At 44.7% G+C, this 13,132-nt stretch overlaps 1 protein-coding gene across 4 annotated transcripts in view; it reads left to right on the plus strand.

The window, feature by feature from the left end:
- Positions 1-13,132, plus strand: part of dock1 (dedicator of cytokinesis 1) — a 236,223-nt gene that overhangs the window by 188,913 nt on the left and 34,178 nt on the right. For all 4 annotated transcript variants that reach the window (XM_064320731.1, XM_064320732.1, XM_064320733.1 and 1 more), the window contains exons 37-40: positions 195-285; positions 4,392-4,511; positions 6,149-6,238; positions 7,003-7,107. In XM_064320731.1, coding sequence (XP_064176801.1) covers positions 195-285; positions 4,392-4,511; positions 6,149-6,238; positions 7,003-7,107 — 406 coding nt within the window. The remainder of the gene's footprint in view (positions 1-194; positions 286-4,391; positions 4,512-6,148; positions 6,239-7,002; positions 7,108-13,132) is intronic.

The following is a 13,132-nucleotide window of genomic DNA, read 5'->3' on the forward strand; positions in this document are numbered from 1 at the left end:
TCCGCTTTGGTATTCTAAAGGCGGAGTCGTGATTGAAAGGAAAACATTATTAATAGTGGAGGGGGGGGGGAAATGTCAGTGAGCGAGGCTGTAATTATTTTCTTTTCGGATTCCTCCCCATGTGCGTTCATCCCCCCCCCCCCCCCCTTCTCTGGCATTTAATAATGGACATTTCTTAATTTCTTCACCTCCAGGTACCTGTACAAGCTGTGTGACCTGCACAAGGAGTGCGATAACTACACCGAGGCTGCTTACACCCTCCTCCTCCACGCCAAGCTTCTCAAGGTATCTGCACAGTGTCCGTTTGCACCGTATTGGCACAGGAAGTGATGTCAGAATGAGCGTGGATTTTGGAATGCTTTACTTCCTTCCCACAAAAACCAGAGTGAGCATGGTCCATTTGATTGTGCCATGCATCTCGATTTGTCCGTGTAGGTATCTTTATAAACCAGAATATCATTTCAATTGTGTATGAGTGTGTGTTTATGTTCCTCTATCATTATGGATCCACAGGCGTACACACCATACACACAGTTCAATCTTAAATACTCTTTTCCGATTCAGATTTTAGAATTTATGTCTTCAGGATTTAAAATGTAGGGCTCGACAGTTTATCCTCCTTTGTTTGTATTGCACATGCAGTGAGGGCAGTGTAGTGAATGAGAATCTTTGGAACCAGCACAAGGGTTGGTAGGTAAGACTCAAACCCGAGCAGAAATTTGTCTAACTCGACTGTCTAAATGAAATCATTAGTTACTTTGTTGTTACTTTGTTGTTGCACAGGATTCACAGGTATCTAGAAATGTGTAACTTTAGTTGCTTTACCTTGCCTCCAGGACCAAAAAGAGAGGTGCACAAATGAGCATGTGCCTTCAAAGTAAGCCGGTTAAAGAAATGAATTATTCTGGCACTACCGCTGCGCTCAGATCAGTTTAATTTCCCCCGGCGTGGGATTGGTAGCGAGCGGGAACACTTGCTGAGCTACTGCGTCCTCACCTGTTACTGATCAGAGAACGCATATGGTCCTCTGCTTCGATTCCCCATAAATGGGCTGAAACAGAAGCTGTACCTTTGCAGGTACCCTCTCTTTTGAGCGCTGGGAGAAAGAGACTTTTCTCTCCCCCCGTGTGGCTCTGCTTTACTGAAGCGCGGCTTGTCGCCGTCTTCCTGGAAGATCTGCATTAACCAGGGCTCCTGTCCCCTGCCTCGCTCTCAGGATGAGATATCGCGCACTGTGATTCGCCGTTGTCAATTTGTCATACGTGTTCCGTGTTGCACATTCAGGACTGTCTGCGGTTTTAATTTGACCTTTAAGAGATTGATAGGTTAAAGATGAATTTACGGGACGGACAGTTCTTGAACAGTACGTTTGCGTTTTATTTCTATTTTTTACTTTAATATTCAATACCATAAATATCAAATGTGAATTTGATGAATAAATAAAATGGATTGTAAATAAATGTGATGGAGGCTGAGTGTCGCCTGGTTTAAGGTGCTGAATCAGACTTTCAGACTTAATGTTTTGTCTGCTTGTTGCATTGGGAAAAAAAAAAAGATTATGAAACTAGGAGTGCCTATAAAAGAAAGATGAATGTGTGTACGCGTGCGTGTGCGCCTGTGCATGCGTGTGTGTATTTGTCGGAGAGACACGAAGCATTCTCTCACGGATTCTCAGATCCCAGAGCCAAGCCTTTCCCTGGGCTCCTCTTCTGACTCCCGCTGATCCCGCTGTCCACCAGGGAGGTGGTTCTCATTCCCCCGGTCATAGCTGACTGACACCATCATTAAAACCTTTTCATCTTGATGAACCTGCTCAGCTGCATCGCTTTGCTGATATACCTGTACAGCCCTAGCTTGTGACTTGATATCATTTTATCGTATAATCAAACGCCCAGTGAGGTAACAGGCGGAGAGAAAACGTGTGTTTTAGTCGTATCAATTCGCCCTACCCTCATGCTTGATCACTTATTTCAAGCGTTATCTCTGTTTCGAGCACTCGACAGTTCAGCGGGCTGGATCTCTTTTTTTATACTTCAATGCAGAAGCATTAAGCGCTCGCATAGGCTGCTTATCTACCGATCTGATAATCTATTACTGACGGAGTGGCCCTCAAAGCACTGAAAAGGCCACATACCCAAAAGGCATCTGGCAAGGCTTGAGTAGGTAGATTATGACCCTGTCGAAATAAGAGCGGACGGGCACTTTTTACGACCACGTTAAAGGGGATTTGGAAACGCGCCGTCTTGAATTTTTATTCCAAGTACTGTATGTCGGCCCACTTCTCACATTTTGGAGGGAACTGCACAGCTCGCCACTCCGGTCCTTGTTGCAATCCCTACAGGCTTGTGAAACTGTGACGGTATTAATTTTTTCCGCGCAGAATCGAACGCTGAAAGGGAGCTATTTATTTTAAATTCCGCCAGTCTCCAAGCAACTGAGGAATTCCTCGCCGCACACTTGACTCCTCAAAGTGAAAATGAACAGAGCCCATTATACTGTAAAATTAGATTGATTTAAGTGGAGGCCACAGGGTGAAAACCTTTTCTTGCGCAAAAAAATAAAATCCCGTCTGTTACAGTTGGAAAGTGAAACATTCTTTTTTTTTTTGTTGCATTCACACAGTCAAAATCGCTGGCTGTGAGCTATGCTTGTACAGTTTAGACTGTACACAGTCAATTTAATCGCCCCCTCATTCTGCCATTGTTTCAGATTTATCTCAGTAAACATTATCGAGGATAAACCCTCCTTTATGAAGGCTTCAAAATGTCCCTTTCTCTCAGCGGTGAGTCCGCGCGTAATTTGCTGAATTGCGTCCAGCGATGCACCATTTCATAGCGGCGCGTTTATCGAAGTTTTGCGCCAGTCCAGTCCTCCTGGCTCTTCTGAGGGCTGGTGAAGCTCAAATGTGCTAGCCGCCGCGGATTTACGCGAAGCCGCTCGACTCCTCTTTGTGTGTCTGTGGAGTTCACGGCACAGTTTTATTTTGTCCCGGTCCGGCGCCGTCCCGCCGCACACGCGCATTTTCGTGCTAGCGCTTTGTAAAGCTTCACGTGCCGTGACTCCTGAGAGAACTTCACAGCGTCTGCGGCTCAAAACGGCGCGGAATGCCGCTTAGCCTTCTCGGGGCGATGAATCCGCTCTGACGGGCCTTTTTAGCACGGTCTGTAAAAGTGTGCACGTCCGTATTCCCGCCTCGGTCCGGCTCATTCTTCCTCTGCGCGCTCATTATGCTGTTCGGAGAGCGTTAGCGGAGCGCGCCAGTGTTTGGTCAGCAGAAAGAAAAGCCCTTTAATCTTCCGCTGTTGTTCTCTGCTCTCAGTTGTTTACAGAATCAAACCGATTCGGTAATGCATGTTATAGTAGCAAGGTGTAAATCAATATATCTGATGCGTTCCTACAGTAGCCAAGTGATCTCCCTCTTTCTCTATAACTCTGCTTGCCTTGAGCTGCTGCCTGCTAACTGATTTTGGATCTCATGCCCTGCCCCAGAGTCCTTTTATTGCTGTGATTCACTGATGCTACATCATTCTGTGTACATTCACACACACGTGCGTGTGTGTGTTATGCTTGTGCAGGCGCATGTCTCCAGGGACATGCGTTATGCATACGCTTTGTGCCTGTGTGTTTGTGTGGTGGGTGCCTGTGTGTGTGTGCATCTGTATGCGTGTTTGGTAACTATGTGTGCTATGTGCCTGTTTGTGCGTGTGTGTGTATGTGTGTTTGGTGCCTGTGTGGGCTTTGAGCTGTGTGCCTGTTTGTAAGTGTGTGTGTATGCGTGTTTGGTAACTGTGTGTTGTGTGCTGTGTGCCTGTTTGTGCGTGTGTGTGTATGTGTGTTTTGTGCCTGTGTGGGCTTTGAGCTGTGTGCCTGTTTGTAAGTGTGTGTGTATGTGTGTTTGGTGCCTGTGTGTGTTTGTGTGTTGTGTGCCTGTTTGTGTGTGTCTGTATGTATGTTTGGTACCTGTGTGCTGTGTGCCTGTTTCTTGCGTGTGTGTGTTTGGTGCCTGTGTGTGTTTGTGTGCTGTGCACATGTTTGTGAGTGCGTTTGTTTGTGTGTTTGGTGCCTGTGTGCGTTTGTGTGCTGTGCACATGTTTGTGAGTGCGTTTGTTTGTGTGTTTGGTGCCTGTGTGCTTTTGTGTGCTGTGCACCTGTTTGTGCTTGTGTGTGTGTATGTGTGTTTGGTGCCTGTGTGTGTTTGTGTGCTGTGCGCCTGTTTGCGAGTGCGTTTGTATGTGTTTGGTGCCTGTGTGCGTTTATGTGCCCGTGAGTACATTTGTGTGTAGTGCATGCAGGTGCCCATTCCTGCACACATGCCATGGTCCCAGCTCTCTCATCTGGGCACGTGCAGTGCTCTGCAGTCTTGACGTGTGATTGGTTGTTTCCTCCTGCAGTGGTCTGAAGAGGCCTGCGCAGCCCATCTAACCCAGAGAGAAGGCTACCAGGCAGCTACGCAAGGACAACTGAAGGATCAGCTCTACCAAGAGATAATCAATTACTTTGACAAGGGCAAGGTGAGGAGCTGCAGGCGGTTCAAACTGTCATATTTCAGATGGCACGGATATGTCTGAGCTCTTCACAACACTTTCCAGGATCTGTGGTGAATCTGTAGAGCTGAACTGTGCGCGTAAGTGGGCCGGCACTACCGCTGCGCTCAGATCAGTTTTAATTCCTCCTGGCGCGGGACGGGTGGTGAGCGGGAACACTTGCTGAGCCACTGCTTTCTCACCTGTTACCGGCCAGAGAATGCAAATGAGCCTCTGCTTCGCTTTGACCCCCCCCTTAAATGAGCCGAAATGGAAGCTGCAGAGGAAAAGAGCACCTGGGGGCTCATCTCCCTCGTGCCGCAGCTGGCCGCGGTCGTACCGGCCCGTCTGTGGTAACCGGTGGAGGAGTAATGGCTCCCACGCCGCTCCTCGTTCGTGGGCGGGGAACCGAGCGGCCGTTCAGTTACGCGCCTCGATCCGCGCGAGAAACCCCACCCACCCTGCCCACCACTGCTCCCCCATCAGGCGCAGCGCGCACGCACACACGCAGGCACACACTCACACACACACACACACTCCCTCGCACACACACATGCATGCCCACTCACACACGCACACTCACACACATAAAGTCACACACGCACGCACACACTCACACGCACTGCCTGAGGGTCAGGAGAACAGGAGAGAGGTAGGCCCTTAGGAGGCCATTGGAGAGCTCTGTGTTTTTCTTGGGTCAAAAAAAATAAAATTCACTGCTAGTGGTCTTCACTCATTTGAATACACATGAGTATGTATCCGTAATATGATAGCATATATGATAGTATATTTCAGTTTTTCTTCATGAAGTGATCGTCAGTTGAGCACATTTTACTGAGCATTTTTCTGAAGTGATGGAGCCCTGTTCATCTTCACTCCCGAATCTTTGTATGTATTTTTGAAGAGGTTTTACAGAGGCAGTACAGCTTTCCCATTTTGTATTCTGACACAATTCTTAAAAGCCCTATAGTCCCAAAATATCACTTTTTTTTCCGGAACACTGCTGTCTTGTTGCTTAGCAATTAAGAATGACTTTGGAATATCCCAGCATATAATGCACACCGATGCAAGTTCTTTGTGGCATTTTTTGTCAAATTGTTCTGTGTGTTATTGTGCTATTTCAATAATAATAGGGATTGCTTTTACCAGGTACTGTTTACATTTTCTGTTAACAGTAATGCCTTCAGCTTTGACTGAACAGATGTTATGCATGTCTAAAATATGGTTTCCCCGCTTCGCTGCCATTAGTATACATTCATTTTACACAACATTTGAATGTCTACAACAAAAGTAAATATTGCCTCGAGCTAAACACATTTTCATTTTTTTCCCCAGATCATTTTCTTCAGTTCTTTCTTTCCAGGGAACCGAAACAAATCCTCGATTTCCTTCACTTCCTTTTATTTTATTTTATTTTTTTGTTTGCATGAAAGCCGTTTTTTTATTTTTTTATTATTATTGTAAATGCGCTTGAGGCGACTGCTTTTTTGGCAGCCGGTCATTGTGAACGGAGTTAATCATCACTTAGCGGGGAAAATGGCGGCGTCATTAGAGCGGGGAAGGGTGTTCTTCTGAGCGATGATGCTGCCGCCTCGCTGACGTCTCTCTTTGTGCACATTAACTAGATGTGGGAAGAGGCCATTATTTTGGGGAAGGAGCTCGCCGAGCAGTACGAGAATGAGATGTTTGACTTCGAGCAGCTGAGCGCCTCATTAGTAAGTGCTCTTCGCTTTTTTTTCTTACGGTGTTTTTGTATGGTTGTGCAGTACTGTAAAACAAAAACAAAAAAGTAATTAAAAGTTTTGCCCGGAAAGACGCTTTTGAAATTAAGAAGTGCGTTTTGGCCCGGGTTTGCGTGTTCTCTCGTCTGGAGAGCGCCGTTTAGAGATGCATCTGTTTAGCTAGCTGCGTGCCACGGGGCTTCCCTGCAGCATTAATGGCCTGAGCCTCCCAAACCTGGGCTCCACCGGTGTGTCTTGGGAGGGGGATCACGGGATGAAGCATGAGAACAGCAGCTCAGCGTATAATAATAATACAGTTTCCGTCGAGATTCACCTCAGGCAGCATCTGTTGCCGGCACTTGGCGTCTTTACGCCTATATTCTGACACACGGTAAAAATACATTTTTAATTCCACGTCTAAACATACATCAGGCTACAGTAAGAAAGAATATAGCAAACGTGCTTCAAGCCAGCTAAGTAAAAGAGGACTGGATAGATGTTCAACAGCCAGGATGGTCAAAATAGAGGAAAAAAGTCCTTCCCTGGACAGTTCACGGGGACTGGCCCAAAATAAGGAACACTGGAGCACACTTTGCTTAGGGCAAAAGACACTGTACTGTTTTAATGAGCAGGGGACTGAGCTGTTGTAACATCAGGCTACACTTTAGGTCACACAGAATGGTTGGGAACCCCTGCATAGACTTTGTTGAGGTTCGCAGTGGTAACGCGCGTTTGGTGTGTGACCCTTTTCCCCACAGCGCAAGCAGGCCCAGTTCTATGAGAACATCGTGAAGGTGATCAGGCCGAAGCCGGACTACTTCGCCGTGGGATACTACGGCCTGGGCTTCCCCTCCTTCCTCAGGGTAGGCACCGTTTCCCTCCGTTTTACCCCAAACTCTCACAGAGAACTAGAGGCAGGCCCAGAGCGCCTTCATTATACACAATCTGTTCTGTCTTTGTGTGTGTTTTTGTGAGAGGATGAGTGTGTGCGTGTGTGTGTGTGTGCATGTGTGCATGTGTGTCTGTGTGTGTGTGTGTGTATGTTTGTGTGTGTGTCTGTGTCTGTCTGTGTCTGTGTGTATGTGTGTGTATTTTGTAGAGGGGGCGTTTATGTGTGTTTGTGCGTATGTATGCTTTTGTGCTGGAAAACAAGACCTTTGGAGCAGTTCCTTGGTAAGGTTGTGGAGAGCATTGTTTTTAAGCAAATGTTTTAGAATTCTGCTGTCGTGCAGTCTCTCTCTCTCTCTCTCTCACACGCTTCCTCGCTCACTCACTCACTTTGTCTCTGTAAGCCCCTTCCACATAAAACAAGCATAAACGCATAGATGATTTTCTCTCCTGGAAAAGGTGCCTTTACCTCTCCAGTCACCTTTTGTAACGGAGGCTAATGCTGTCTGAATGGCAATGCCGCGGCATTAGCTGCCATTCACACTGCAGTAAGTACACGATACACCATTTGTATACTAAAACATTTCAGTGTTTTATGGTCAGAGCGTCTCCTGCCACAGTGCTGAAAGAGATGCTTTGAACACAAAAACACTGAAATGTTTTAATTACACAAATGGTGTGTATTAAAACAAAATGGTGTGTATTAAAAATGAAATCTCTTTCAGCTTTGTGGAATGATTTTTTAAAAAATTAATCTGAATTAACCTTTTCTGATAGGGTCCTCCAGAATCAGCTTTCATACTTTTATTTTTGTCGTCTCCATCCTTTTCTCTCTCTCTCTTTTGCTTACAGGGTAATGAGTGATTTGGTGTATGAGGGCTATGTTAAATTATGTAAAGGTGTGCTGTGAGCACACCTTCCTCCTACTGACGGTGCAGTAATATTTCTGAGGCCTGTCCCGCTTTGGCGGCTATGCCCATTCGCACGCTCTGGAATGAAACATTGTTTGGATGGCGCAGGAGATGCGCCAATGCTCTCGCCATTGCGCGTCGGCGCCAGTGTTTGGCTGAGTCCCCGCGCGGGCATGGAGCGGCTCCAATCCAGACTGGGGGGAGGGGGGGGTGTCACCGCGGCCTAATATTTCCATGTGATGTATTGAGCAGATTGCTTATATCAGTTCACCATTAGAATGTACAAAATGACTGCATGGTGTCAGCTTCATTCATTGACCGCCTTGGCTCAGCTGCAGGAAATTTGAATCATGGGAAGTGAGAATGATGAGGCGCATTGTGCATAGTAACAATGCATGTTAGTTATTCAAAGAAGCTATCGATTCGGTCTGTCAAACCTTTGCCTTGCCCGCGGGGAACTGCTTTTTTAATTACGTTCTCTTCTTAGCCGAAGTCCTGGTGCCTTGCAGTTTTAGTTAATGTTCGGGCACTTTGACGCAGGCTAGCTTTTTATCATTGTGTCTCGAACCTGATGGGGGTCCTCTGCATTATCTTTTTTCATTTTAGCTCATTTCAGGCACCTCTCATTCTGTTTGCCTTTTTTTAGCCTTAGGATGATACATTCTTCTATATTGCCAATATCTGATCTGACTAAAATTCCACGTTCAAAAAACCCTATCTTTTGACTAATAGAGGTTCCATTTATCAGGGAGGTCATGTTTTGTTTTCCCCCAGCATGCACTGCGACTTATCTCACGCAGCGTTGCCATGACTCCAGCAGGGTTGGTCAGAGGAGCATTGTGGAAGTGGAGAGTGTGCACTCCTGGTGTTCACTGAGCAGAGCGTCCTCAGCCAGTGCTTTGGAGGCAAGGGTGGTAACTGACAGAGCCACCCCCCCCCACACCCCACCCCACCTGCACCTAACACCACACCTTGCTGCTTCATAATATTTTAGGAAGGACGACAAATGGCTTTCAATAGTAGTACTTCTATGAACAATGTGCTGATTGTAAGAGCCTGGGTGACCATGATAACAGACTTACCTGTGTAGTGAGAGGGATGCTTCCAAGTTCCAACACACTCTCTGCTCAGCAAAGATCTGATGGATTTTCTTTTCCTTTTTTTTCTTTTATTTTGAGAGTCAAGGATATATTTTATTGTCATTCCCTTTTAAGGTTGGAAGAAAGACCAAAGAATCAAGTAGTCGCCATCAGTGTGCAGGCATGAGGTCATCCTGGTTGTGATCTGCCCTGGCTGGCTCCCCATTGTGACATCATAGCTCGTAAATCCCAGTTTTATTGCAAAGGCATCGGTTGATTTATATTGAGTTTTTTCTTTGTGTTCAGAGGTCATGTTTCCAGACCTGCTTGTATTGCTGATACACAAAAAAAAAAGAAAACATGGCTTCGGTGGAGTTATGTTGTACTGAAAAAGGGTCTGTGTGTCATTAGATGCTTTCTACTTTTTAATCTGTAATTTGTTGTGTACAATGTTGCATTTAATTTTTAATAATTACCGTTAATTGTGTTTTTGAGCCTCTTTGTTTCACAGGAAAAAGTAAATCCTGCAAACAAATCGTTAGCGGTGTTTCGTGGAACTATTTTTCTCCCCAGAATTGATTTATGTGAAAGTGTTTGATTCGACCGCTTGTGATGTATTAGCTGCTAATGCAGTTATTCATCAGATGGCATTCAAGTATGAAAAAGCATGGTACCTGCATTTCACTGGCTCTGGGGTTTAAAAGGGTGCCAGGGATCCATCCTCTTAGATCTCGACACCTGATGTTGCTGAACCTTTTCTGCTATTCAGCATAAATGTCTCGATTTGAGACATTAGAGCTCCCACGTTAAGAGAGGAAAGTTAACTTTGAGTACTTGCGGATGGCGTACATCCACTTAAAAGACCGAACTGCAGGGGCAATTAAAGTCAGTAAAACAGTCAGATGGACAAATAACTGCAATTTAACAACGTGATAAAATGTATAACTAAATCTTTTATGTCTCTCCAAAGTTGGTTAAAGGTCTGTTAGACTGCTTCCGTTGTTTGAAATGTAGGATTTTTTTTGCTCTTTTGTTGCCGGATTTCAGTGATATTTTTGATGTACTGCCTGCTTTTGAGGGACTCTTTCCTCAGAAGTTATCTGTGTCTGTCTTACCACTTGTTGAAAACACCAATTCACTATGACACATAACTGCTGTTCATGTTAAGAACGCATTTAATATCAGTACAGCTTCTGCAGTGGTTTAGTTACAATTATTTTGTGGTAATAACACTGATGCCTCCATTTGACCCTCATTCAGTGCTTCACAATGGTTTTCCATTTCAAACTGAACCAATCACGAGCTGAGGTCAAGTCCAGCCCTGAAGTCAGAAAGCATATTGACACGGAGGTTGCACCTTTTAAGGGAATCTTCACTGCAGCCTCATTTTGGTGCAGTGCTTAGCAAGCTAGGCATGCATTGTGAAGGTTGTGAGGATTGAATGCTCAGTGAGGTACTGCGGTGGTCCCTTGGGGCTAGTAATCTCATTCGCTGTAGTAATATCTGGCTGTAGAAGTGCATACAGGTACAAAAAGAAAACGTAGCTATATCAGTCACCTTGGATAAGGGTATCTTCTAAGCAAATACACAGCTGTAAAAAAATAGAGGCCATTTTCGTAATCGAACTGTACTAGCTTTCAGGTCAGCAATTTGGGCATGTCACTGGACTCTTGGGCTTTGCTCCTGGTTTCAAATGGTCTCCCATTTGTGCGTCCTTCAGATCTGACCCCTGTACTTGCAGTAACGAGTTGAGCGCTAGGATCAGGAGGACCTTGATAGAAATTAATGTACGCATTGTCGCACCAAAGCCTGCACACAAAAAAAAAAAAAAACCCCCCTTGGGTGTAGAGCGACTGCATTAAAACAGAAGCCTTGCGTCTGATGAGGTTTGAGAGAGGGAGGCTGCTCGTGTGCGCGACCACGTCCGGTCGCCGGCATCTGCAGTGTGGTCTCGTGCGGGTGACGCAGCCCATCTGTAGCGCAGCCAAGCGGGCACGTGTGCGCAGAAATAATGGGCGTAGGAAAACTCCGTCAAGGAGCACCTGCTTCGGCGCATTGTTAATGGACGGTCAAGGGAAGCCACGGAAAATAGCTTTGCTGTATTTATAAACCTTGTTCTGTGAAGGACGCCCCAAGGTCAGCTGCTTGCTTTGACATGATATGTGCATTGTTTAAGGACCCTTTCTGCCGTTCCGGTCCCACGCCCACCCCCACCCCCCCTTACCCCTACCCCCCCACCCAAATGGGTCCTGCGCGTTAATGCGGAACAGGTTCAGATCTGCCTGCAAACGCTGGAATGGTCGTCGGCGAGGAAATCGATTCCCGAACGGCAAATATTTTGTCACCTTATCACTCAAAGCGGAGAATGGCCCCGGGTATATTTCAGCATGACAGCGCATTAGATTAATTGTAGGATTAAAAATTCCGCACAGGGATTTTACGTGTGATATGAAAGCAGGGAAATAATGGCTTGTTGATGTTTAGACAGGGTTGTCATTGCAAAGTATTTCTTTATTTATTTTTTTTTATTTTATTTTTTTTGCCTTTTAGTGAATTTGCAGTAGATAACAGAAATGTTTAAGCATTGCCCAGTCTGGGATTTTTAAACTGCAGGCAATTTTTTTTTAGTTCTTTGTATTCCCCCGACGTTGTGAATAGGTGATCTCGGTTTGTCTTGGAGCAATGCTTTCTCTGGATGTTGACCGAATCCCCTTTACTGCTATGGCTGTGATACATCTGCTGAAATCTCTGCAGAAGCTCTCCAGAAGTTTCTTCTGTAAAGTACCTCATGTAATATGTATTATACTCTGTTCCAGTGCTTTGAAATGTGGGCTTGTCATGTTCTTTCATCCTCAAGAGTTTTTTTTTTTTTTTTTCTTGACATTTTAGGTTTACTGACAGGGGAAATAAAGTTTCCTTTTAAATCATACTTGTCCAGGTGAAGAATATTCCCCTCTACTGTGTTGCAACTGCTATTTTTGTTAATTTTGTTATTTATATACCAATAACGCTTGCCATGTTGCTGCAGTCACAATGCTCTGATAAGCTACTTTATCATGTGACAACAGATTGCCCTGTAGTTCAACAGTGGTAAGCATAGAACAGTAATAATATTGCAGTGAAAATGTATATCGACCTGGGTGAATCTGGTCTGAAATTTTGCCAGCCATTCTTGTCAACGGCATGATTTGAACACTGAATTTGAAATGGTTTGTAATAGCAGACTGAGTATGTACACCTCCGTCTGCAGCCAGAAGCCATTTGGAGGGCAGTTCGGTGGCTCTTTCTTCTGTAAGTCTGTGGATGACCTCAGCTGTCTGGCTTATATGGAGGGGAGCCAAGAGGCTTCTGTCATATTAATTCTGGGCCTGAAAAATGCAGATTATGGTAATACATTACAAAAACCCCAGCTGGATCATTCTGGAAACCCAGAACGTTTTAATTTAATGTTTAATTTTAAATAAAAATGCCTTGAGGAATATAATTTAATCTATATGATGGCCTTTTCCCTAAAGACTAAATATTTAATTGGAATTTATAAAGTGTGGTAGGTGATATGGAATGGCACAGTAGGCAAAGGTTGACATGGTTTGTTGGTATGCATATTTTTTCATGAGTATTGTAGCCGTGGAAATATTTATAATATGATGTACCTACTCAGATAAACATTTTGTAGTGCATATCATTGTAAGTCTAATAGTGTTATATAGCAATGCAAATCCTATACTGTAGGTCCTGTAGGTGTGTTGTAATACTGGTAACATTACTGGTATATAGCATAGTAGTGATGCAAGTGCTGTTCTATGAGGATGCATACTAATTTCTTCAGTTGGTACTATATAGTATGTTTTATTATTTATACATTGTATGTTTATTTATCTGCTATACATAATGCATATGTATGTATTATGGTGGTAAATATGTTTTACGTAAATGCAAATGCAGTAATAAATCCCTGTTATTGTAGGCTAGGTCTAGTCGATGAGTACTGTAAAACAATGATGAGCTCA

Source organism: Anguilla rostrata, chromosome 2, assembly GCF_018555375.3.
Source record: "Anguilla rostrata isolate EN2019 chromosome 2, ASM1855537v3, whole genome shotgun sequence".
Lineage (NCBI taxonomy): Eukaryota > Metazoa > Chordata > Actinopteri > Anguilliformes > Anguillidae > Anguilla > Anguilla rostrata.